Here is a 22,936-nt window from a genome sequence, read left to right on the forward strand (position 1 = left end):
GTGCAGCCCAGGATACGGTTGGCTTTCTGGGCTACAAGTGCACATTGCTGAGTCATGTTGAGCTTCTCATCAACCAACACCCCCAAGTCCTTCTCGGCAGGGCTGCTCTCAATCCACTCCTTGCCCAGCCTGTATTTGCGCTTGAGATTGCCCCGACCCATGTGCAGGACCTTGCACTTGGCCTTGTTGAACTTCATGAGGTTCGCATGGGCCCACCTCTCCAGCCTGTCCAGGTCCCTCTGGATGGCATCCCTTCCCTCCAGCGTGTCCACCGCACCACACAGCTTGGTGTCATCGGCAGACTTGCTGAGGGTGCACTCAATCCCACTGTCCATGTCGCTGACAAAGACGCTAAACAGCGCCGGTCCCAATACCGACCCCTGAGGAACGCCACTCGTCACTGCTCTCCACTTGGACATCGAGCCATTGACAGCAACTCTTTGAGTGCGACCATCCAGCCAATTCCTTATCCACGGAGTGGTCCATCCGTCAGATCCATGTCTCTCCAATTTAGAGACAAGGATGTCATGTAGGACAGTGTCAAATGCTTTGCACAAGTCCAGGCAGATGACGTCTGTTGCTCTTCCCTTATTCAGGATGTCTACTCTAGCCTCATAAATTCTCTTGTCAAACTGAATTTGGAGGCACTAGCTCTTCTGTCTCACTAACACGCAAAATGGATATACAGAAATGTTGCAGTTTAGATCAGAAGTGTAGTTTTGAAGTGAAACTCCTAGTTGCTCAACTTGCCATGCTTGATTCTCATTGTGGAATAGTCTTGCAATATATGAACTAGACTCCTTTTGGACTAACCTTAACGAGATGATGTGCACCAGGATGCACCTAATGTGCTCCTAGCCACTAATTCAGACCAAAGGACTAAACTAGAGCTAGAGTGAAATGAGCTCCCTTCCCCCACTCCCCCCAGAATAGTGTGGACACTGGGTCCCGAGTACTGAATGTTTTGCTTTAAAGATCCACTCCTATTGCAGCATACTGCTTGCTAATATAGGCATGGCTGTCATCGGAGCTTACGGCTTTATTTTACAGCAGTGTCAGCTAGTTGATATTTGATGGTTTACATGAAATGTCTCAGTAGTTCTTAACCTGTTTCTGAGTGGGTAGCATTAATAATACTAAAAAATATACAACTCATTAGCGGTCAGTACCCTCAATAGAGCTTTCAACGGAATGGATGGAGGGAATCCTTGGAGTTTGAGTGCTCCTCCTCCCAGGAAAGACAGAAATGCATTGTCAGGAGAAAATTGCAGTTTGCTTACTTTGTTAATGCCCATTCTCTTCCTCTTCTGACGAATAAATGAATGGCTTCAGTCCCTAAGGATTTTAGTTCGGCATCTTCCACCAGCACTGAGAGGATGCAAATTAATGGATAATTAAAACCTAAGCAAGATTACTTTGCATCTTATGTGGCATCCTGTTTGCTTTCCAGTAAAAGGTTGAATATATTAAAGATGGTGAGCTACGTCTGGCTGCCTTCCATCCATCTATCAAATTGTGCTTAAATCTCCTGAAAAGATTTATGTAGCGGAGTGCTTACAGACAAGCCAAATACAAAGACTGACCCTCATAAATATGAAGTCATCATTATTCATAGTGGTCTGCGAAGCATATTGCAGCTGGAAACAATTACATCACTGCTCTTCTTTCTTTTGCCCCTAAACTGTGGAAACAGGTTGCTGCTGTGAATAAATATGATCCTCCTCCAGAAGTTGTTGCTGCTAAAGATCATATGACTCATGTTATGTATAGCATGCTGCAGCCCCACAGAATCTTTGACAGGTAAGCTTACCTCCACTTCACATCTGTTCCTGAGGGTGGCACTCGAGTAAAGCAGAATATGTTGTCATATTCAGAGGGACATTTTTCTGTCCCTCTCCTACCTCTAAATCAATCTAGTGAAGAGGAGAAGTTCTATAGTATTCTATTAGCAGTCTGGAAATTAGGCAAATCTTATTTGGTTGAAATTGATTATGAAATGAAGTTAGTCATTCACCTCTAAAGTCTGAGACAGATTGTCCACAGCTCCATTTCTTTTAAACAATCTGTTGAAACAGATGGCCATTTGCACCATAAGTGAAAGATGCAAAATTTCTATCAATACCCAAAGGCAATTTAAAAATCTCTAGAGGGAGAAGAGAGCTGTAAAACATACCTTCTTCCTATTCTGCTCACTCCTTCTCTTCACACTATTGGCATCCCATTGTGAGCAAAATGGCTTTATTTTGTGGCTTTGGGGCACATTTTATATTCATAAGGTGAAATTTGCAAGTTTGTACTTAGGGAAGTCCAGCTACTTCTGCCTTTGGGAGGAGGTGATGCTGACTGCCACTTAAAGCGCAGAAGGGAGAGGCAAATCAATGCTCTTTTTCCAGTGTTGCCATTGCCATGCCAGGTGACTTCTCCCAGTCTTATTTCTCATCTAGAAAATGGAAATAGCCATACTTTGCTGCTCTGCAGATATGTTATGATCTTTGCTTGATGAATGCTTGGAAAATGCTTTGACATACTCCGATGGAAGATACTATGAAATATATGTGGTTTTTTATTATATTTTCTACAGTGGGCACTGAGATCAACTTTTGTGCCCCACACCCTGTTTTAGCACCATTTTGGACATCTTAATTCATGATGAGTAACCTGATTAAGATCCAAGTAACTCAGAAATTTATATTTTTAGAATATCTTTATTGCAAGTCTTATGTTTTCTGGGATTGTTGATGAAAGACAGGAACCATCCCAGTGGTGATGATAGCTGTGAGAATTCTTAACAGCCTATTAAAAAACCCCCAACGATTTATTTACTGTTTTGCAGGGTTGGAGATTTCTTTAAAAAAAAAGCACAATAGTTTTACCTAAAGGCATGGATTTCTTCCAATGCAGACATAGGCTCTATTTAAATATTTGTTTACTGGATTGTGTATGTGTATCTTCATTGCTGGAAAGAAATAAGTCTGTCTTCTGTCAGAGGTACTGTATACACAAACACATAAACATGCAGACCAGCATTTATGGTACTGACCAAAATTGTTAATGATGCTTGGAATGTTTGCCTATGCTCAGCTGGAAAGCACACAACACAGTTATTAATGAAGTCTTCCTAATGATGATGCGTCACAGTCTTCTACACTATGAAATGCTTATTGGAACCAGATTGCTATAATTCCTTTGCATCTATCTTTTTAGATGAGATTATAATTAATTCTGTTTTAGTAAAATCTCTATTAAAAATAAAACCTGAAAAACCAGGAAGAAGTTACATGGTTCCATACTCTGCAGTCAGAAAACATTAGCATTAGGTTTCTTATGCCATTCCCTCTCTCTGTGTGCCTTGTGATTCTATCTTTAATTACATGGTAACACACCACTGAACAATCTTATGGGTATTTTTCCACTACTAGAAATGCATGTGACATTTAAAAAGGTAGCTTGATCATAGTTATAACTGCTACATGGGGAGCAGAAATTTAATAATACAGGGCTCTTCAGTCTGTTGGGCAAGTACATGATGAAACTTGGTATCTGGCTATTGAGGATAAATTCATTCAGAGAAGAAATAGAGCATGATTATTTTTAACAATGAAAGTAATTAACCATTGGAACAATTTACCAAGAGTACCAAGAATTCTCCACAACTGGAACATTTTTAATTAAAATATGCTCTAACGGAACCCCAGGTATCAGGCTTGAAACAACTAACTTGGGGAAATCCTGTAGCCAGTGTGATGAGGGGAGTCTGACTTAGATGATCACAGTAGTCCCTTCTGGCCTTGAAATTTATTCATCTTGCACAGCAGTGTATTACTGTACTCACCAAAGGCAAAGAAAGTTGAAAGATGCACATTAAATGAGCCAAGAACTTTTTACAAGCTACTGCTTACAAGTTGTAGGAAAACCAAAACTTTTAGTTTATCTTTTGAGAACCAGTAAGTGGTGGTGTAATGAAAGATAGTGTTATGGAAACGTTCTCCATGTTCTTCTGATGAAATAATAAATCCAAGGAATTTGAGGATGTGAGGAATTTAGGCAATGGAAATTTATTTAAGAGAATTTGAATTCTGAGTACAATGGTGTCAAGTGATGATATATTGTATCGTTACTGGATATAACACTTCCTTGTAGAAGAAAAGATTACAGAGGAATTCTGCAATTTGCAAGCATGTAACAGGTTCTGTGCATGGAGAAGGAATATATTAAAACTATGTTGAAGATAAGGCTTCTGTCTTCACAGACCTGTCTTGACATCATTATTCACGAAGGGCATGGCCTTGAGCAAGAATAAGAACCTTTCTGCTACGTCTTGATAAATTTTGAATCTCTAGTCACTAAGGATGTTTCCTGGAATTCCCGTCTTTGAAGTGGTTCATTTATAATAATGCACTTGTAGTGTCCACAACTGTCACTAATACCTCCTGGGATCATGTTGTCTTAAACTGGGCTTTTCCTTACCACAAATGTCAGAAAAGGGAAAGACAGTCTGAACAGTTCAAATAATCAAGAGAGGAGGAAGATATTTCTTGAATTGAACAGAATGTCACAACCTAACAGATTCAGATAAGGATTTTTAAAATGTATTTTTACCTTCTCCAGTATTTTTAATGTATTGTGCTAATAAGCTTATTGTGCTAATGTTGTCTGATGTTTTGTAAATGTCACCAGTCGACACAGTAAGTAAAAAGTCCTTGAATCTCCCGAGGGTTCTGCTACTGTCTTGCTTTAAAATAGTCTAGTGGATGGAACACTGAACCAGGATCAGGGTTCATTTCACAGTTTAGTAACAGCACATATGTACAGACTCGAGCCAGTCTCTTAATTTATTAGGTGTATCTGTTATTTCTTCTGTGAGGATAGTACTCCATAGGAGAATTACGAGACTGAATTGCATTATTATCTTAGTGCTTCTGAAGCATCAAGTCCCATTATGTACATATGGTCTGGTAAATAATAGAGCTGGTTTGCTGAACCTAAAATAGGAGTAGAGCCATTACTTTGAAATCTTTTTCCTCCATGCTTGTGTTGGATGGCTATCATTACTTCTTATAGAGTTAAGTTACTTGTAAGAGAAAAGGTAAAAGAAATATACTCTGTTTTCAGGTATTTGTGTTCATCTGTTTTAAATCACATTAAATGGAAGCTAAACGCACATAGGTAGTTTTCTTCCACTTCAAAATTTAAATTTAGTTCAAGCTATTTATTAGTTAAAAATAAGTGGGTTTGAAATTATTTCAGCTATTTCTGACATATTACCAAGTGACATAATCTTAAGATCTAGCTGAGATTTAAAAATGAGTGTCCAAAGTTGCATTCCATTTTTAGCTGTCTAAATAAATTGCTGGACACTCAAAAGTGCAGAAATGCTATTCATTCTAGTATTTACAGCTGGAAGTGGAAATTTGAGGATCTAACCATCTGCTCAGCATGGAGAAAATGGAGGGCTTTGCATTTTTGCAGCACTTTGGGTTCTTTTATTGTAGTGTTATTTGTGTTCAGTGGAGTTTAAGGATCTTGGTGTCTTTCATTGTATTGAATTGAAGAGTTCTTTACAAATTGCCACCTTCATCTGGCAAGGCCATGGAAGTCAGCAAGATTACATGCAGGAGTGCGTAAAGGTTTGTAGGACCGAGTCCAGGTTCATGCTAGGCTTATTATCCTGATCATTAAAATATTACCATCTCTGCAGTAGACTTGGAAAACTCTTAAACAAATCCCAGCAACACCATAACTGCAGAGGGAGCTTTAGAAAAGGCTGTAAATCAGAAAAGATTATAGTAGACATAACTTTATTCCTTTTGCAAAAGAGACCCAGGAGTCTTTAATGCAGTATTTTGTGCTATTTTTATGTTTAAAGCATATCAGACTGAGCACACGCTTCTCCTGATTTTTGTCTACACTGTGAACAATGTGAACAGTGTGATAGACAGATGAGATTAGTTGAAATGATGATAAAGTCTCTGCAGAAGCTTTATACAAAGTTGCTGAAGACTTCATTTGTAGGTAATGTAATGGCTCCTTGTTTTCCTCTCTTGTAGCACTTTACCTAGTCTTGATGCTCCCTACCCCATGCTGGTATTAGTTGGCCCTCTTGCCTGTGGTAAGAGAGAGCTTACTCATAAGATCTGCAGACAGTTCAACAATTTCTTCAGATACGGGTAAGTTTGCTCCATAAGTTTAAAAGAACACCAAGTGATCAAGGCTAGAATTGCTGCTGGTTTGTTTTGGGGTTTTTTTTTTAAGGAAGTTAAAAGTTAAAGACAACCAATAAATGTTCATTGCTATGCATTTTATCTCTTCCCAGGGCTTGATTGCCTGAAGTCATCAAATACTTCCTTAAAAGAAAAGCTATTTAAATTATCATGTTCTTTTCAAAGGTGAACAGCAAGCAAACAAACAAAAATGTGTCATTTAGTGCTCCTTTTATTGATCTGTTCTATCTATGCTCACTAATGCCCCTCAACCTAAGCATCTGTTTAGATATGTATGCATTTCTCTTAATTTTTGTAATGTACCTGCAAATAAACACATTAGCATGCACTTGCAGACTGCATCCAGAAGCTAGGAAAGGAAGCAAGTGCAATTGCTGGACCCGTTTATTATCCTGTGAGTAGTGTTATCAAAGCAAATGGCACCTTTCAGTCTTCACCACCTGCTGGGAGGACTAATTCTCCCTATCTGAAAGGCCTGAATTATGATCCTTACCGCCTTGGGCTCCCTGTGTATTTAGTGGAGAGAAACTATCTCTTTCCAAGGGAGATTCAGCCTTTGTGAATCACTTCCCTGAGGTACCTACCTATTTTCAGTGCACAGCAGATAGGAAGCCTGGCTAAGTGTGATCACCGCTGTCTGTTGCCTAAAATTAGGTGGTGCAAACTGTTCCTCTTGTCCACCCATTCCATTCTTTACAGTACCTAACGTTCATAGGTCCTATAGCACACACTATTTGGCACTGGTCTGTGTTCCTGTTATATTGTCTGTCCTCTATTTTCTCAGATTTTTCTCAGATTTTTTATTACACGAATTTACCCATTCCTTTTTAACCAGACTTTGGCCATAGTTTCACATGTATAGTGTTTGCCACAATAGGACCTGGGTCTATATTTGTGCACTCTTAGGTACTGAAGTGGTGAGCTGTAAGAAAGGGACCATGGGCACATGCATATGTGAGAATGATTCCTCAGAGTTCTTAGCATCACAGAGCCATGCTGTGCATGTTGGTGTGATGTCTAGTAGTAGCCTCCTTCTCTGATGTAATATACCACGGTGAAGGAGCCTATATGTGTTTCTGTCCGCTCTGTACTCAGATTATAGCCACTTGCTGGATTAGATCATTAAACTGGCAAATTGAAAGGACAGTTTAAGAAAAGATCTGTGAAGGTTATGTGACTGGAAAAATGACTTTTTGCCTGTCTTTAAAGCAACTACTTTCAACAATGTAGTTGAAAGACTAGATTGGAAATTACAAACTAATTGAATGCTAGTTGAAATTTTCCAAGCACTATGTGTTTTTTTAAGAGCATTGTTTTTATACTGTGTATTTTATTTCCTAAAAGTTGTATGCATGAGGGGGGAAAAAAGGGAGAGAGACAAAATCTTAACAGAGCAGAAAATTGCAACCATAAAGCAAAGTTGTATTTTAATTATTCAGTGGAGATTTAACCAATTTTATGGCTTACACTTTTAAATTTCAAACATTCCACTCATTAAAAATGTATTTCATGCAAGATACCCTGGCAGTTTGAATGTAAACATGGCCTTGCAATTAAAAAGGGTTGTAATGTTTAAAAATGTTTCAAAAAATAAAGTGAAATTGGACCCTCAAACCATCTGGCTAGTGCTCAGGAATGACCTTTAAAGCTGGATGTGTTCATAATATCTTAAAGAAAATCAGGCCTTTGAAGTGCAATTTTAGAGTCCATGCGTAGCACGCTGTTCTCAATTGCCTCAGCTTGCTCATAAAAAAAAAGTGGCACCCTCTAATGCCGTGATAGTTAAGATCTGTCAAGTCTGCATTATAGACTAAACTTCTGAATAGTTTATAACTCAACTACCTTGAATAAATGACCAGAAATGGCCTGGTAGGTGGTATACTAGTAGGTGGTATATTTTTTTTTGCCATATTTACCAGGACAATGCAGCAGAAGTCAAAGAGTTAAAATGTTGTCGGTGTGAATCAATGCCAAAGCTCCACATTACACTTTTATTCCTGTTATCCTACAATGTAAAAATTAAAAACAAAACCAAACCAGAAACAAGTAGCACAATATAATTTCCTACATGAGCCACCGCGTACTTCAGTCTAAAATTGCTACACGCATTGACTTAGCTGGGGTTTTTTGGTTTTGTTTGGGAGGGGTTTTTTTAGTGTTTCATCCTGGTAGTATGCTCACGTATCTGAGGTTTATCGTATTGTCCTTATGTGGTGGCAGGCAATTACTTTTCCTGCCTTGTATCCCACTTATCTCCCTAGTTTCAGGATTGTTTCTCCCCTTACTATTAGGGGTCTATTTAAAGATTGGTCTTTATATCTCTTTCTTAACCTCACAGTTCAGCCTAACTCCTAGTCTCCTTTTCCTTATTTAGGATTCTACTTTATATCATCCACAAGCTGACATAACTGGAAAAAAAATAGTTTCATCATTTCTGTATTACAGGGTGCTGTGACAGCTTCAGTTCAGGCTATCCTGGGTTGGGGGGGATTTATAGCCAAAATGTAATGTTACATTTAAACTTTTTTTTTGTATTTATGGGTTAATCTTTCAAATATGCGGCATTAGTGGTATGATTTGCACCTCTTTATATTTCTCATATTTCTTCTCTTCTTAAAAATAAAATGATTTGTAGCATTCTCCCTTTCCCCCCCTCCTATTCCATAGCCGCTTCTATGATTGAAAACAGGTTATTTCTTTATTATACCATATATCTTCCAGTCCTTGTCACACTACCAGGGCAGCTTACTTTGGTGAAGAAAACAGACTTGATTACTATTTCGTTTCTCAAGAAGCATTTGACAAAATGGTGAACACAGTAAGTACCTGACTAGTATCCTAGTAGGCCTATTTCCTACACCCAGAGTGAACTCAACTTTTCTGTCCAGGTCTGGTTTGGTGTGGGTTTTTTTTAATATTGTTTGTGTCTCTGAGTGCATGCTTATTCACTCACAGTTATGTGGCTTAAGTTCATACACTGAAACCACAAATTTGTTGTATATTTATGCTGTCTTTTCTTCTGTATGCATATATACAAACCATTAAATGGGCATAATCATCAGCAGGAATCTTTAAACAGTAATATAATGTAGAAATAAACTTATTTCCATATGCAAATATCTAGTGTGTGTGCAGGAAAGACAAACTCTTGAAATAGCTGCCTTTTTTTTTTTTCTTTCTTTTTTCTTTTTTCAAAATCTTCCAGCAACCCTGCAGGGAATGCAGTCTTTCAAAGTTTAGCAAATTCACCCTAAAGGCATTGTGTTTCTCTCTGAAGGCAGTGTGCCTCCAGCTACTGTTTCTGATACCTTTTGCTGCCTGTATTAAAACTTTGGCTTGAAAAGCCACAACAGAGCTCATTATTTGTACATATGCAAACAGGGGAGCCAACACAGTCTTAAGCAACTAATCTGGTCCTTAATGATAAATCTCAGTAATCAAGTAGTTTAATTTTAAAAGAATATAATCTGCTTACATCTCTCTAGACATACTACTGGGAACCAAAGTTTCAGTTGTCAGGTTTTAACTTTGAAATTTCTTGGCTAATTATACATTCTCCTTGCAGATTTGTTTCTGTCCTTTCTTTTCTTTGGCATCTTCTATTTTACATGGCATGGCCATATGGTTTGATGTAATGTCAAAAGAAGGATGCCCCTTGCTTTAGATCTTGCTTTCTTTACAGTGTGAATGAATAACCAATGAAAGCTGTAACCTGTCAGCAGCTTGTTTTCAAGACACTGGTGTTTTATTATCCATGAACAATGTACAAGCCCGTACCCAGCAGGACTGACTGTGTGCTCTTCTCCGCAAATTTTGTGCTCCCATTGGCCTCATTATCATTGATGATTTAGGCAGGGAGAAACTTTGTAGGGAGAGAAAGCAAGGAAGTCCAAAGTGATTATCCTCCTTTAAGGAAGTTGTTTCCCTTAAAATATTTCCTTTGTCATTATACTTGCTGTTTTGAATTTCAGGGGAAGTTTATAGCAACCTATAAATACAGTGGCTATTACTACGGACTTGGAAGAGACACTGTAGAATCAATTGCCAGAGAGGGCCTTGCAACCTGTATTCACTTAGAAATAGAGGTAAGCATTACTTACTGCCTAACCATTTTTGAATGAGTCATTCTGTGAGAACTGTCCTGGGGAGGAATTCATGCAGTTTGACTAAGGTTTGTTTCAGCTGCCTAGACAGAGCCGCTTAGTGACACAAGAGACATCCTATGGCCTTCTGCCCAGCCTACAGCTGCTGCTGATACATTGAACTAGTTGTGTGGGCTGCATTACAGTCACTGGAGATAGAGTTGTTTGGTCAGATGAACTGCATTTTTAACTCCACTGCCTGTATCAAGTAGCTCTCCATTGTCTATATGTAAACCACACCACTCCCTTTATAGACACCCACATTTAGTCAGATGGATCCTTCTGCTGGCTTCTTAAAATTTCCTGGCCTATTTTTTCAATCTTCAGCAGCTTCATCTCCCCACCGCATCACCAGTACTTTCCATTACAGTATCCTCAGCTTTTCAACCATGTGCTTTCCACCCATCTGCAGCTTATAGCGGGACTAGTCTAGAGCTGCACACCTACTGATCACCCCTAAAAGAATGCCCTGTTTCTCCTTTGCTGATGAAGCAATGGAGGATGCATGCAGGCCTGAGGCAACATTTTGGAACTATTAAAAGATGCAATCTCTTTGCGGCATTACTTTACCCTCTCTGAGATTTGTCAGGTGCACATGCACAGATGGCAGAATCTCAGAAGTCACGCAGTGTTAGGAAACTGGGTCACAAACAAAGTGTCAAAACCTATCTATTGGAATCCCAAAAGAATAACTTTTTAGCTAATTTTCTAATTATGTACTTCTCATTATTTTAGATCAAGATTTACTAGCTAGGGGTTGAGGTGACAAAAAGGAAAGGCATGCTACATTTCCTTCCAAATTCTTTCTATAAAATAAGCTCTAGCTATATGAGCTTCCAAAATGAGAGACTCTACAGAGTGCCCAGAATGCGATACTGAGTGTTGCTGGGTTTCACTGTACTTGTAGGGCTCAGCTCTACCTCTGAGGGATTACTACAAGTTAACAGACACTACTACACTCTATGATAGATGGGGAAAAAAAATAATAGAGATAAAAAAGAAATGTAGGACACTGCAGTGCTAACATAGGATCCTAAGTTGTGCATCCAGATTTAGGGGAATGACTAGGGAGACGAGCAAAAATTGATACTAAATGTAATTAATTTTAGGATGATTATTTTGTTTGTGAAACTGATGATCGAAAAACTAGTTTTCAGTTAAGAACCTTAGTGTTCATAAGGAGTTTTAGTCCCCTTTGGCCCAAATAAATTTGTACGCATTTACTGGGCTTGCATATAAATGTACAAATAACAGAATAGCAGCATGTCAGTACTAAAAAATAAGTAGCTCTTTGCTCAAATGGTCAACAATTTAATGCTGCAATCCTGCTTTTAAGTGCCTGTTACTTGACTAATATTAAACAGCAAATTAATAACTCAATCTCTGTGTAGTTCCATTTCCTCCTTTTCCTCAGTCTTGTCAGAACGGTGAATCACTGTCAGTCTCCACTGATTGCAATAGGCACAGAGTGTGTTTGTTGTCTTGCCAGACAGACCCTAAATTTACAAGGGAAGAAAAATAGGAGAAGATTAAATATGATGGAATGGGGTGCCTTTTAAAGCTGTCAATTCTTCACAAAGTAGATGTGTTATCAAATAATTTAGGAGAAAGAACGTAATGGAACGTCATGTTTATTCATAAGGAGGTTAACCCAGCGACATAGGCAGTGACCATAACTTTTACTGGGTATTACCGAAGCTACTGTCATGGACAGACAGCTAAGAAACTCCTTTGTCACTGAAGTTTCAAGATCACATAGTAATTATGTATAGTCTTGTATCACTATGGACTCTGCTAGCAGATGAGAAACAATAATGGTGAGTTATGTATCTGAATAGAAGTTATCAAAGTCCATTATCTTCTGTGAGGCTCATAACAAAAGTGATTTAGCACTATTAAAAGAAATTTTAATTATGGTCTGTGGGCTGAGACTAAAAATTTAGAGCTGTTCATTCCCTTTAATCTAGAGTATATCTTTCACTGATAAAGGAGACTCACACAAATTTTAAAAGTTAAATCTTGCTGAGTCTACACTTCCAGTTAGTGAAGCTGCTGCGATTCTGACACACAGCTATGTGTTGGAGTAAGCACGTTTGCAGTGCTTTCCCTTGGCTTGTGTAGCCACCAATACCTGCAGAGCAATTGAAGGAGCTGCACGTTCCAACCAAGGGTGTAGTGGCAGAGTGGCTAATGTGTCTCATTATGCTTCCAGAAATATAAGTACACCTCGTCTCCTGCCAAAGACCACTCTCTGTTGCAATTGTTGCTGGTTATCCAGTCATTCAGGCTGGGGAGTCAAAGGAAGTAGGATATACTACTAGTCACATCTTTTCTAGAACCCCGTGCTGTTAACTGAAAAAATTGAGGTGCTTTAGCTATGTTAAATGAATGAGCGTCTTCAACTCAGGTAGTCCTTCGATCTTTCTTGACCTCATATGCAAACTCAGGAAACTCAAATTTTACTCCTTTTTTTATTTTCCAAATATCTCTTTGGTTTCAAACTGTCAGCTCCTGTATTCTCCCATTCTTTAAGGTCACTTTCCTTATACTTTCTTTATTTCATATTAGACGGTCACTCATCCTGTTGTCTCTGTACAACAAAATTATTGGGCACACCAGAAGCTTTCTGTATCTCTTCTTTTTTTCTCCTCTCTGCTCATACCAGACTTGATGGCCTGCCTTCCTATTCCTACATAGTTTTGGGACATATGAATCATTTGTTTTGTTATTTCTTGATCAGAAAGAGAACCCATTCATGGTGCAACTTCAGATGAGGAAGGTGTTACTAGGCTGGAATGTGGGTCTGCTTTCTGCTGGTTTTCCAATCTCTGAATAATTACAGGCCTAGCTGAAAGTAGGTAGTCACATAGCTGGATGCAGAGATTTTTGTGCCCTAAATCCTCCCCTTTAGTTTTCACCAAAATGAATAGGATTTTCCCTAGAATCACTCCCTGAAATTTTTAGGATGGATCAAAGTACTGTTCCATACTGAGAACGCTGCAACCAGGAAAAAAATATCTAGTAAGTGTTCAGCCTATTATTGGTTTTTGCATGATTTTGCTTGTATTTGACTATCCTTTAGAATTATACTGGAGAACCCCAGCTTTAAGGATGTGATGGTCAGTTCTGATGAAGTAATGAGCAGTGCTCAGATTTAACATATTAGTCCCTCTCTGTTCCTACCCACTTTAGTGAAGAAGGTGTATCATGCCTCAATGAAAATGAAGTAAGCTTCCCTACGTTTACTACAGTGCAATAATGTGCATGGTCTCACTTAACTTTGGATAATTTGTTCATCACCACAAACTACAATGGTTGTTGACCTGTTCTGGTTTTTTTCACAATGATCATTAAACACCCAAAATGGTCATTTTTATATATATGATCATATATATATGTGTGATCACATACATAAAAGTAAAGCCAAGAATTTATTGTTAGTGTGATGGAAATTCTAACTAATTTAAGAATCATTAGTCTAGGTCTAATTATTAAAGAAAAAGGAAGAATAATAATGCATTTAGAGTACTTATATACTGAAAAATTCCCAACAACAACAATAATACTACAATTAAACTTGTAACACATGCTTCTTGGTTTCTATCTGTTTTGCTGGTGTTATGCTCACCCTTTCACTGCTCCTTTGGGTTCTAAGGTCAGTGGTTTCCCTCTGGTATTGTCGTTAGAGGGGAATGTTACAGCAAGTTGTCAGTGAGCCCTTTGCTGGGAGGATATTCATGTTGATAGTTTCTTCTTTCTCCTCCCAGGATCCTCTTGGGGTCATATGTATATGTTTGCTAACACATGTTTACACCTTTCTCTTTCTTCATTGGTCTGCAGCTCCAGGTTACATATGAATTCATAGAATCATAGAATCGTTTAGGTTGGAAAAGACCTTTAATATCATCAAGTCTAACTGTTAACCTAACACTGCCAAGTCCACCACTAAACCATGTCCCCAAGCGCCACATCTACACGTCTTTTAAATCCCTCCAGGGATGGTGACTCCACCACTTCCCTGGGCAGCCTGGTCCAATGCTTGACAATCCTTTCAGTGAAGAAATTTTTCCTAATATCCAATCTAAACCTCCCCTGGCACAACTTGAGGCCATTTCCTCTCGTCCTATAGCTTGTTACTTGGGAGAAGAGACCAACCCCCACCTCACTACAACCTCCCTTCAGGTAGTTGTTGAGAGCAAGAAGGTCTCCCCTCAGCCTCCTTTTCTCCGGGCTAAACAACCCCAGTTCCCTCAGCCGCTCCTCACAGGACTTGTTCTCCAGACCCTTCACCAGCTTCACTGCCCTTCTTTGGACACGCTCCAGCACCTCAAGGTCTTTCTTGTAGTGAGGGGCCCAAAACTGAACACAGTATTTGAGGTGCGACCTCAGCAGGGCCGAGTACAGGGGGACAATCACTTCCCTAGTCCTGCTGGCCACACTATTTCTGATACAAGAATTCATTATATACGGTGCCCTTTATGTATGTTAGATACTGTTTCTTCTTGTTGCCCCTAAAACCAGCTTTGTCCAGCTCCAGGCCTTCATTTTTTAACTGACCATTATTGAGATGTTTATAGTTGTGAGGTGTCTAGTGTCAAGACTGTGCCCCTTTATCATCCCATGCCTGTAGTCCTCTACTTTATGTCCTGTGTTTCCACTTCTCAAGGTCTTTGCTATCATGCCAGGCCTGTATTTATCTACACTATGTTATTATGTTGAGTCATGAACATCTCATTCTGCCTGGAACAACTGCTTGTTACTGCTATCCGTATAAAACTATGGGTGTACCACACAAAGATAAACAAAAGTAGAACAATTAGATATAGACACCTGGTCAACAAGAGAAATTGCTGTCGCAGCTGAACCAAGTAAAACAATGTTACAGCCAAGTCAAGAAAAGTTCAGAGCAAGCAGGACAAGCCTCAGTCCTCAGGTCTTGAAAACGCAGTACAAATCTTATGGCAATGGCAATACCATATTGCAGGGCTACATGGTTAAAATATTCAGTTTTATATGTGGATAGAGTGAGAGGGAGAGAGAAAAGATTCTTCCAAGTATGAGCTGGTGCAAAGGAGAGCTATCGGAAATTCAGGATTGGTACCATTACCTGCATCATTTAATAAGACCTTGTCTTTAAGTCCTAGCATGCAGACAAGTCTCCTTTTTCAGATCTAGCTGAAATGATTATAGGTGTTTGCAGTCCTCAGCTGTCAGTTAGTGCCAACCGGAGCCGTTATCCTTACAGCAGAGTTGATGCAAGGCACATGTAAATGTTTCCTAGTCTGCTATACTAAAAGTCCTATTCAAGACAGTTTATTGCTGATAAAAATGGTTCAAGTTAAGATGGCTGACTACAGTGTAATGGGTGAAGAATGTGCACATCGTATCTCTGCCGGGCAGTTGTGGTTATACCCGGTTTTGGGAGGGGGTGACATTGCAAGCTGCTCCAGCAAAATAAATATGCCTGTACCTCGATGAAGTTGCACACTTTCACTTAGAAAAATATACCAGCTGAGGAGAAAATTGTCAGTTTTTTCATAGTGGAAAGCTAAGGGCCAAGGTGGTGATGCAGATGAGTTGTGCTGTGTGCCAGTACAATAGTGTGAGTCAGTGGTACGCACGTGTAGAATAACTAGGTCCTGATGTAATAGAAAGGATGGAAAAGAAGGAAAAGCCATTAACTGGTGGGTATGAAAAGTATGATGCTTTAAACCACTGTGGAATTTGACTAAAAAGATTCTTTCAAAAGTGTGTTTAGAATAAAGTTATACTATTCTTATAACGCTTTCCACATGTAACTTTAGGGCGCTTCACCTTGAACTTGCCTATTTTGTAAAGTTGGATGCTAGATCTTGAGACCTGTAGATTGCATACAGGTTTCCAGTACTGCTTTCACAGTAATTTGTGATAAATACAGAGTTGTCCTAAGCTCAGCTACAAGTTCAATATGCACTCAGTTTCAGGAACAAAACATTGCGTTTCTCTGCTTAATTTTAAAGGGTGTGCGTAGCTTGAAAAATACTTACTTTAAACCCAGATATATCCTCTTAGTACCTATGAACAAAGAAAAATATGAGGGCCATCTGCGGAGAAAAGGATTATTCAGCAGGCCAGAGATTGAAGAGGCAGTGTCCAGAGTGGACACGTACATCCAAATAAGTCAGGATTTTCCAGGATACTTTGATGCAGTAGTCAACACAGGTAAGTTAATCTCTTTCATGCTATAAATCTGACTTCTAATGTCACACCAATAGATGGACTGAAACTGCCATGCAAACAAAGCCACTGGCAAATATTAAACTAAGGATGCCAAATGGTTTGATGTTCAGCATAATAGTTTAAACTATCCCTTAATTGATTTTCCCAGTTAATTCTTGTCCCAGGAATCCAAAAGCTCTGGAGATCTGTCAGGACTGAATTACTCCGCTATGTCCAAATTGTGCTTTAAGCCCATCTAGAAAACGAACCAACTATTGAACTCAGCAGCACGCTTTTTAAGTATTGTCTCCTATGAGAATATTAAACTGATCTGTGCTAATTGTCTGTTGGTTTCTGGGCAGAGTTCAGAGGTGCTTTTGATCTAACAGACCTAATTATCTCTGGGCAGGGTAGGCTTTTTTCAAGTGTTGAAATGACAGCTGATGTGCAGTCTGGCAACACCTCACTGTAAAGAAGAGGCTGCTGCAAAGCATGTTTTTTTTTCCTTGTAGGACTCTTCTGCTTAGTAACTTGCTCAAGTCCCCCAGCCTGAAACAAGGAATGTGAGGGTGGTAGATATTTCATTAAAACAAATGTTTGCTTCTTCATATTTAGGAATTGAGGATAGCAGGTGGTAGAGAAGTATCCTTTTCTAGTTCGTTCTGTGTCTGCCCTTTTGTGGAGGTGATTTTTGTGGTTCACCACAGTGATGGTGAAATATATCATTGTGGTATGAAATATTGTATTTGTACTTATTGTCAAGGGCATATGGAGCTTACAATTCAAATATAGCATGAGAGAAATAAAACAGTAAACCAAATTGCAGAAGGAGAATATTTAGGTGAGTGCAGAAACTGAGATGAATTTCAGATTATTTTCTTGAATGTGCTATTTATGAAGATGAAGATTTTTCTCCCAAAGGGATGAGCTGGATGAGTTAAGAATGCATTTCTGTGTCAAACTTCTGTGATTTGTAACTTTGTACTGATGAAAGCTTGTTTTTTTCACTATGTATCCTTTCTTTCCGCCATGAAATGCATATCCCTTTCTGCAGACGAATTGGATGAGGCATTCACAGAGCTGAGTTTCCTCGTAAAGGCATACCTGGGTTTGGAGCCACCTGCAGTTGTTGATAGCATTCAGGACTTGAATAGCAGAGCAGGAGCAGGTACTGTGTCTGGGCACATGCTACTACTGTTTTTATCAGTAGAGTATTCCTACTTATTTGTTACAAGAATTGAAATCTGTGAATGATGCAACCTGTGAGACTGGTTGTCTCTGAAACCTCCGCGTGCTTCTCTGTAATGGGTCTCCTGGGCTGATTCCTCCCTGAGTTCTGAACCTGTAATGGAGATCTTGCCAGGCACTTTACATCACTGTGTGCCCTGAGGCAATAATATGCAGCAAGTGAGTTGCCTGACTCTTCTGAGGGTGCTTTTGGGCTGAGGATCTCCCATTTATCCCAGATGAATCACAAGCAAGATACGCATCCGTGGCTGAGAGCTTTGTGCCTATCAAACTGTTGAGCAACAAGCAAATGGCATGGCACTGAGACCTTACTTTACTCTCTTCCCCAGGATAGCCAGAAGCATGAAGAGGTATATGAAAACCAGGACAGTAAGAAGAGGGAAGGCAACTTATAAATTCATTCCAAGGGCTTTTGGGTCTACCCACTGCGGGGTAAACCCAAATGATTGGTAGTGTGTTTAACAGAAGCCTTTTAGCCCTTGAATGACTAAGGCTGGAGCCTCATGATCACTTCCAGCTAATCCAAGTGCCTGCTGCTGCAAAAAGTGGTCATGTCCAACTTAACTCTCCTTGCTCTCATTCCTCTCATTGTGCAGTCGTGTGTAATCTGGATCAGGGAATGGTTCCATCCAAAAACTAACCTAGGAAAAAAAAACAACCAACTTTCAGAAAGATTGATTCCTTGATCAAACTCATCATGCAGCTATAGAATTGGCTCAGGGAGGGAAGGGTGGGGGAGAAGAGCTTTATGGCTGCCTGTGGAGGAAGAAAGGAGGACTACTCTTGTCAGAGGCAGCATACCTAAGATTAGCTTAACATATTGTGAGAACTCAGCTGTAACCCTTGAATTTATTCCAGACAGGGCAGGTTACTGGCCGGGATGAAAGCAGAATACGATCTCTAAAATACTGGAGAAAAAGAAATAAGAAACAGACATTACGGTAGTAAGATGTTGTGCAACATGGACTGACAAGAAGCTCATTTATGTGAACTCTTTCCTCTAACTCCAAGAGCCTCCATGGTTTATGGCTGTCTTGGTTAGATCCATCGCAACGGGAGAGTTAATCAGTTTCCTAAGTAACACAGAGCCAATATTCATGACCTTCTGTGTGGCTCAGAAGGCTGCAAATAAAAGTAGCTGAAGGGAAGGCAAAAATATCTGGAAATGTTAATGAAGGATAGTGTAAAATTCATCAGTTCATCATTTCAAGTAATTTTGTATCCTGAAAGAATTAATAAATACTGATTTCCCAGTGGACAAGAAAAAAGCTTCTACACATATTGTGGCTTCTCAGTGCTACAGCCGTGAGGACTTTTGTGAAGAATCCTATTTAATCTTAAACTATGTAGATTTTATTTTCATTTCCAGAGCTTCCATGTTTGTTTGAAGTGAGAAAGAAGACTTACTTGCCTTATTTACTATAATATTGTTGCTTATTTGTCTTAAAAACACTGGAGACATTTTGTCCTAAGAGGCAACAAAACTGACCAAACCCTAACTAGATTATCAGGAAAGAAGAAAAAGGGGGAGGATTAAAGATAAAAGATTTGTATATAATCATGGTATTTTTGAAGCTATATGTGTACGTATCTGAAGTTCCTTTAAAGGACTTTGTTTGTATCCCTCAGCAGTTCTGAGTTCTTTCAGTGAGTGACTTGTCACTAGTTACAGAAACTTCATTAATAGTACTAGATTTTGGTAATTCTACTGTCCATAAAGTAACTTTTAAATTTACTGTGCACCATTAAATTCATTTAGAGCTTCATTTATAGGTGTTTAAATAAATTTAACTACCCTATTTCTAGAGATCATCTCTTCTTATGGACTGTGTGAAATAATTTATTTTAAAAAACTTGCCCCAAGGTTGTCTTTAATATGGACGTTTTTAGTAAGATAGTAGCAGTGGGAAGATTGGTTGTGTGAGATTATGATAGGTTGTTAATTCTTTTTTTAATGAACTGCTGTGCAAGATCTTTTGCTCATGTATAGAGTAAAAATACTGAGAGAAAATAGATAAGTTCTTCTTTTAAAAAACTTTTTATATCAGAAGTATAATACATTTCAGAGCTGATAATGCTTTGTACTTGCATTAGCAGCTTTCATCCACAGAACTCGGTACTTTACAACTATTAATTATATCTCACAGCAGTCCTGTGGAGTGTGTGTTACTATTTGTATTTTACAAGTGAGGAAAGGGACATTTATGTCAAAGACTGATTATTTGTGATGGTGGGCACCAGAAATCCCACTGAAGTTTTGGCAGTGTGAAGCTCTGCACCTCTGAATGTTAGGCTCTATACTTACTCAATGTCGAAGTGAGTAGTTTACTGTGCCTGAAACAGAACCCACCCATCTCAAGTCTCATCTCCTCTGTTCTTAACACCAGATCTTCTGGCAGCTACAACCCAGCAGTATATAATGGCTATGCTGAAAGTCAGCTGATGACTGTTGAAACTTTTTAATAAAGGCATATACTATGAAAAATAACCATATTTAGTATATGAACGTGCATATGGATGGGATGTCTCTTTGCCTTTCATCCACCACCTTTGTACGTGACTTCTTAGGTTGTGAGCTCTTGTGGTTTGATGTGACACACAATACAATTAAACCTTTCTTCTGATTGGATTTCTGCAGACTACCATGTACCAATATTTATAAGAACTTTTCTGTGACTTAATTTAATATTTAGATACCATTTTATAGACAGGATCAATCCCAGTTTACAGATTTTTTTCAAATTTGAATTTTTTTTTTTTTTAAAGTGAGTTAGTTGTGTCTTCTGGCTCATGTTCATGTTTGATTCTAGCAGTGGTGCAAGTCTTTGGATTTCTGTTCACAGAAATTCAGATAAATAACAGAAGAAAAGGTGCCCCGCTCCAACTCCCCATCACATTCTAAGAGCTCTGAGAAGGTTAAAACTTCTAAGTAGGTAGACTGTAATTAGCTTAGAGGTCATAACAGTGGTGCATATCAGAGCATCCATAACAAAATGAGCTCATTTACACACAGTTAAGCACCTCTTCCTAGTCCATTAATGTAGGGGTGGGTTTTTTAGATTTTTTGTAACTTTCATTTGCCTAACTATTCAGGGGGGATAAATTTGTTATATCTGTGAAGTACTTGGAAGGTTTAAAAGCTTTTTGGGAACTGCGTAGTTTATATCCTTTATAACTTTCACAGTTATCTTTTGCGAATCCAGAATTGTGCCAAAAGCCAGCTGACGATAGTTGCAAATGACTAGTTTCTTTCTGCTTGCTGTAAGCAAAGTGGCGTTCAGAATATTTTAGTTGAGGAGTGTCTTTTCCACGCTAGGTTCAAGAATACGGCTCTTACAAGAGCAAAGATTGTCACCCGGCGGAGTAATTACTGGAACTACTCGGTCTTCATTTGTCAATGAGTTCTTGGACTCTTCTGCCAAAAACTATCCAGGAGGCATCTCGGACAAACTTGCTGCACAACTGGGCTCTGTGGTAAGGAGCATTTAGTCTAACCTTAGACAGAAATGATAAGTTGTATGCAAAAAATACATGTTAGTCAGACCTTTCTTTCTCCAGAGAAAATTGACTCTTGTTCTCTGGCTGTCTTTCATTTCAACAATATTTACCAGTTCCCCAGAGTTAAAAGCAGATTGAAGAGAATGAGGCAGGTGAACTCAGCTGAGAGCACAAGCTGTAGTTTCTGCTCAATTTTACACCAGAATAAATCTGTTGATCCTAATTGATTTCATCCAATTGTGTACTGGTGTAAGGGAGCTGAATATCATCTCTCAGTTCTACAAGATATGAAACTATCCTATTCAGTGGAAATAGTTAGATGCAGTTAATAGGACAATGAAGATTACTTATGAATGCCATCCTGTGGCAGTGGAAAAACTCGTTCAGCTGAGCCTTTCAGAGTGTATGCTAGTGATAACTGCCAGAGATCAAATTTAAGCACATTTTTCACCTGCTTTTACTTTTTCAATCAACAGATTCAACAATGTGCTTGGATTTCAAATAACCTCTTCCAACTTCAGCTTCATCTCTCTTTCTTTTTTTACTTCTCCTTAATAGTCCTTTCCCTAAAGGCATTCATTCTCCTTGCAGGCAGTGGGGGAGTTGGGGCTATGAAGCAGATGTGTCTAATGCTCTTTTTATACGACAACGACAGGAGAAAGAGAAAAAGAAAAATGAAAGCTTTAAACTTTGTTCCATTCCAGGGTTATGATGTCATTATGATGAATGATGGCTTGGCAGGCATGACTTGCTGTACAATTTTGCCACTATCTCTGTATTTATAACTACCTCTGATGTTTAGAATTAGTGCTGTAGATGGAGCAAAGTAACATACCCCCCTGCCCCCGTTTCCCAGGCTTTAAAAAAGGCTCTCTTAGGTGTGGAGAAAGGTATGATTGTAAAATGGCTGACATAAATAGGGAACCTCGCATCTTTCAGTTTTCTGAAATGAAATACCTCTTTTCAAGCCATGCAGGATTCAAAAAATGTCACAAGTGTTGTTCATTCTCATGTTTCTTTCATCCAAAGGTTTGTTAGTTTAATACGAGAGAGAAGCCAGAATATTTCTTACCTTGGTGGCACTCTGCCATCGCTCCTAGCCCAGCAGTTTATTTTCCTCACTTTTTATTTCATCTTTTTTATTTTTATTTTGAAAGTTTACATTTTGTCAAGTCAGGGAGAAGTGGTTTATGATGAAGGAGGCTATCATTTACCTTGGGTTTAACTTACTTAGTGGCCGCAAGGCTCTCTTTCTTATTAGTCTCCTTGTTCAGTGCTGGTAATACCTTTTCATTATTTACTGCACTAAGTTTCCAATATATTTTTACATGCAGGGAAAGCTTTACAGCATCAGCTGAAGTGTCAACATAGTAAAACGTTCAAGGTGAAACACAGGTGCCTCTTAGACCATATTTAATGACAAGAATATAAATATATCTGTGGCCGTAAAGTAAAATTTTGTCTAAACTGTTACATTTGGGACTGCAAATGATTTTTGTGCTTTTGGCACCCAAATAATGTGCTGTTACTGCAGTAACCACATTCCGCTCCCATCATGTAGAACTGGAAAATAAAAAATATGAAGAAATTAATGTGAATTATCCACGAGCAAAATAAGAAGCAGGATCT

The 22,936-nt window shown here is 38.9% G+C and overlaps 1 protein-coding gene across 1 annotated transcript in view; it reads left to right on the forward strand.

The window, feature by feature from the left end:
* Window positions 1–22,936, forward strand: part of LRGUK (leucine rich repeats and guanylate kinase domain containing) — a 53,974-nt gene that overhangs the window by 17,291 nt on the left and 13,747 nt on the right. Inside the window, exons 10-16 of the mRNA XM_050911291.1 lie at window positions 1,694–1,800; window positions 6,048–6,167; window positions 8,943–9,039; window positions 10,193–10,306; window positions 16,363–16,564; window positions 17,616–17,729; window positions 21,126–21,283. Coding sequence (XP_050767248.1) covers window positions 1,694–1,800; window positions 6,048–6,167; window positions 8,943–9,039; window positions 10,193–10,306; window positions 16,363–16,564; window positions 17,616–17,729; window positions 21,126–21,283 — 912 coding nt within the window. The remainder of the gene's footprint in view (window positions 1–1,693; window positions 1,801–6,047; window positions 6,168–8,942; window positions 9,040–10,192; window positions 10,307–16,362; window positions 16,565–17,615; window positions 17,730–21,125; window positions 21,284–22,936) is intronic.

This window comes from Gymnogyps californianus, chromosome 1, assembly GCF_018139145.2.
Source record: "Gymnogyps californianus isolate 813 chromosome 1, ASM1813914v2, whole genome shotgun sequence".
NCBI lineage: Eukaryota > Metazoa > Chordata > Aves > Accipitriformes > Cathartidae > Gymnogyps > Gymnogyps californianus.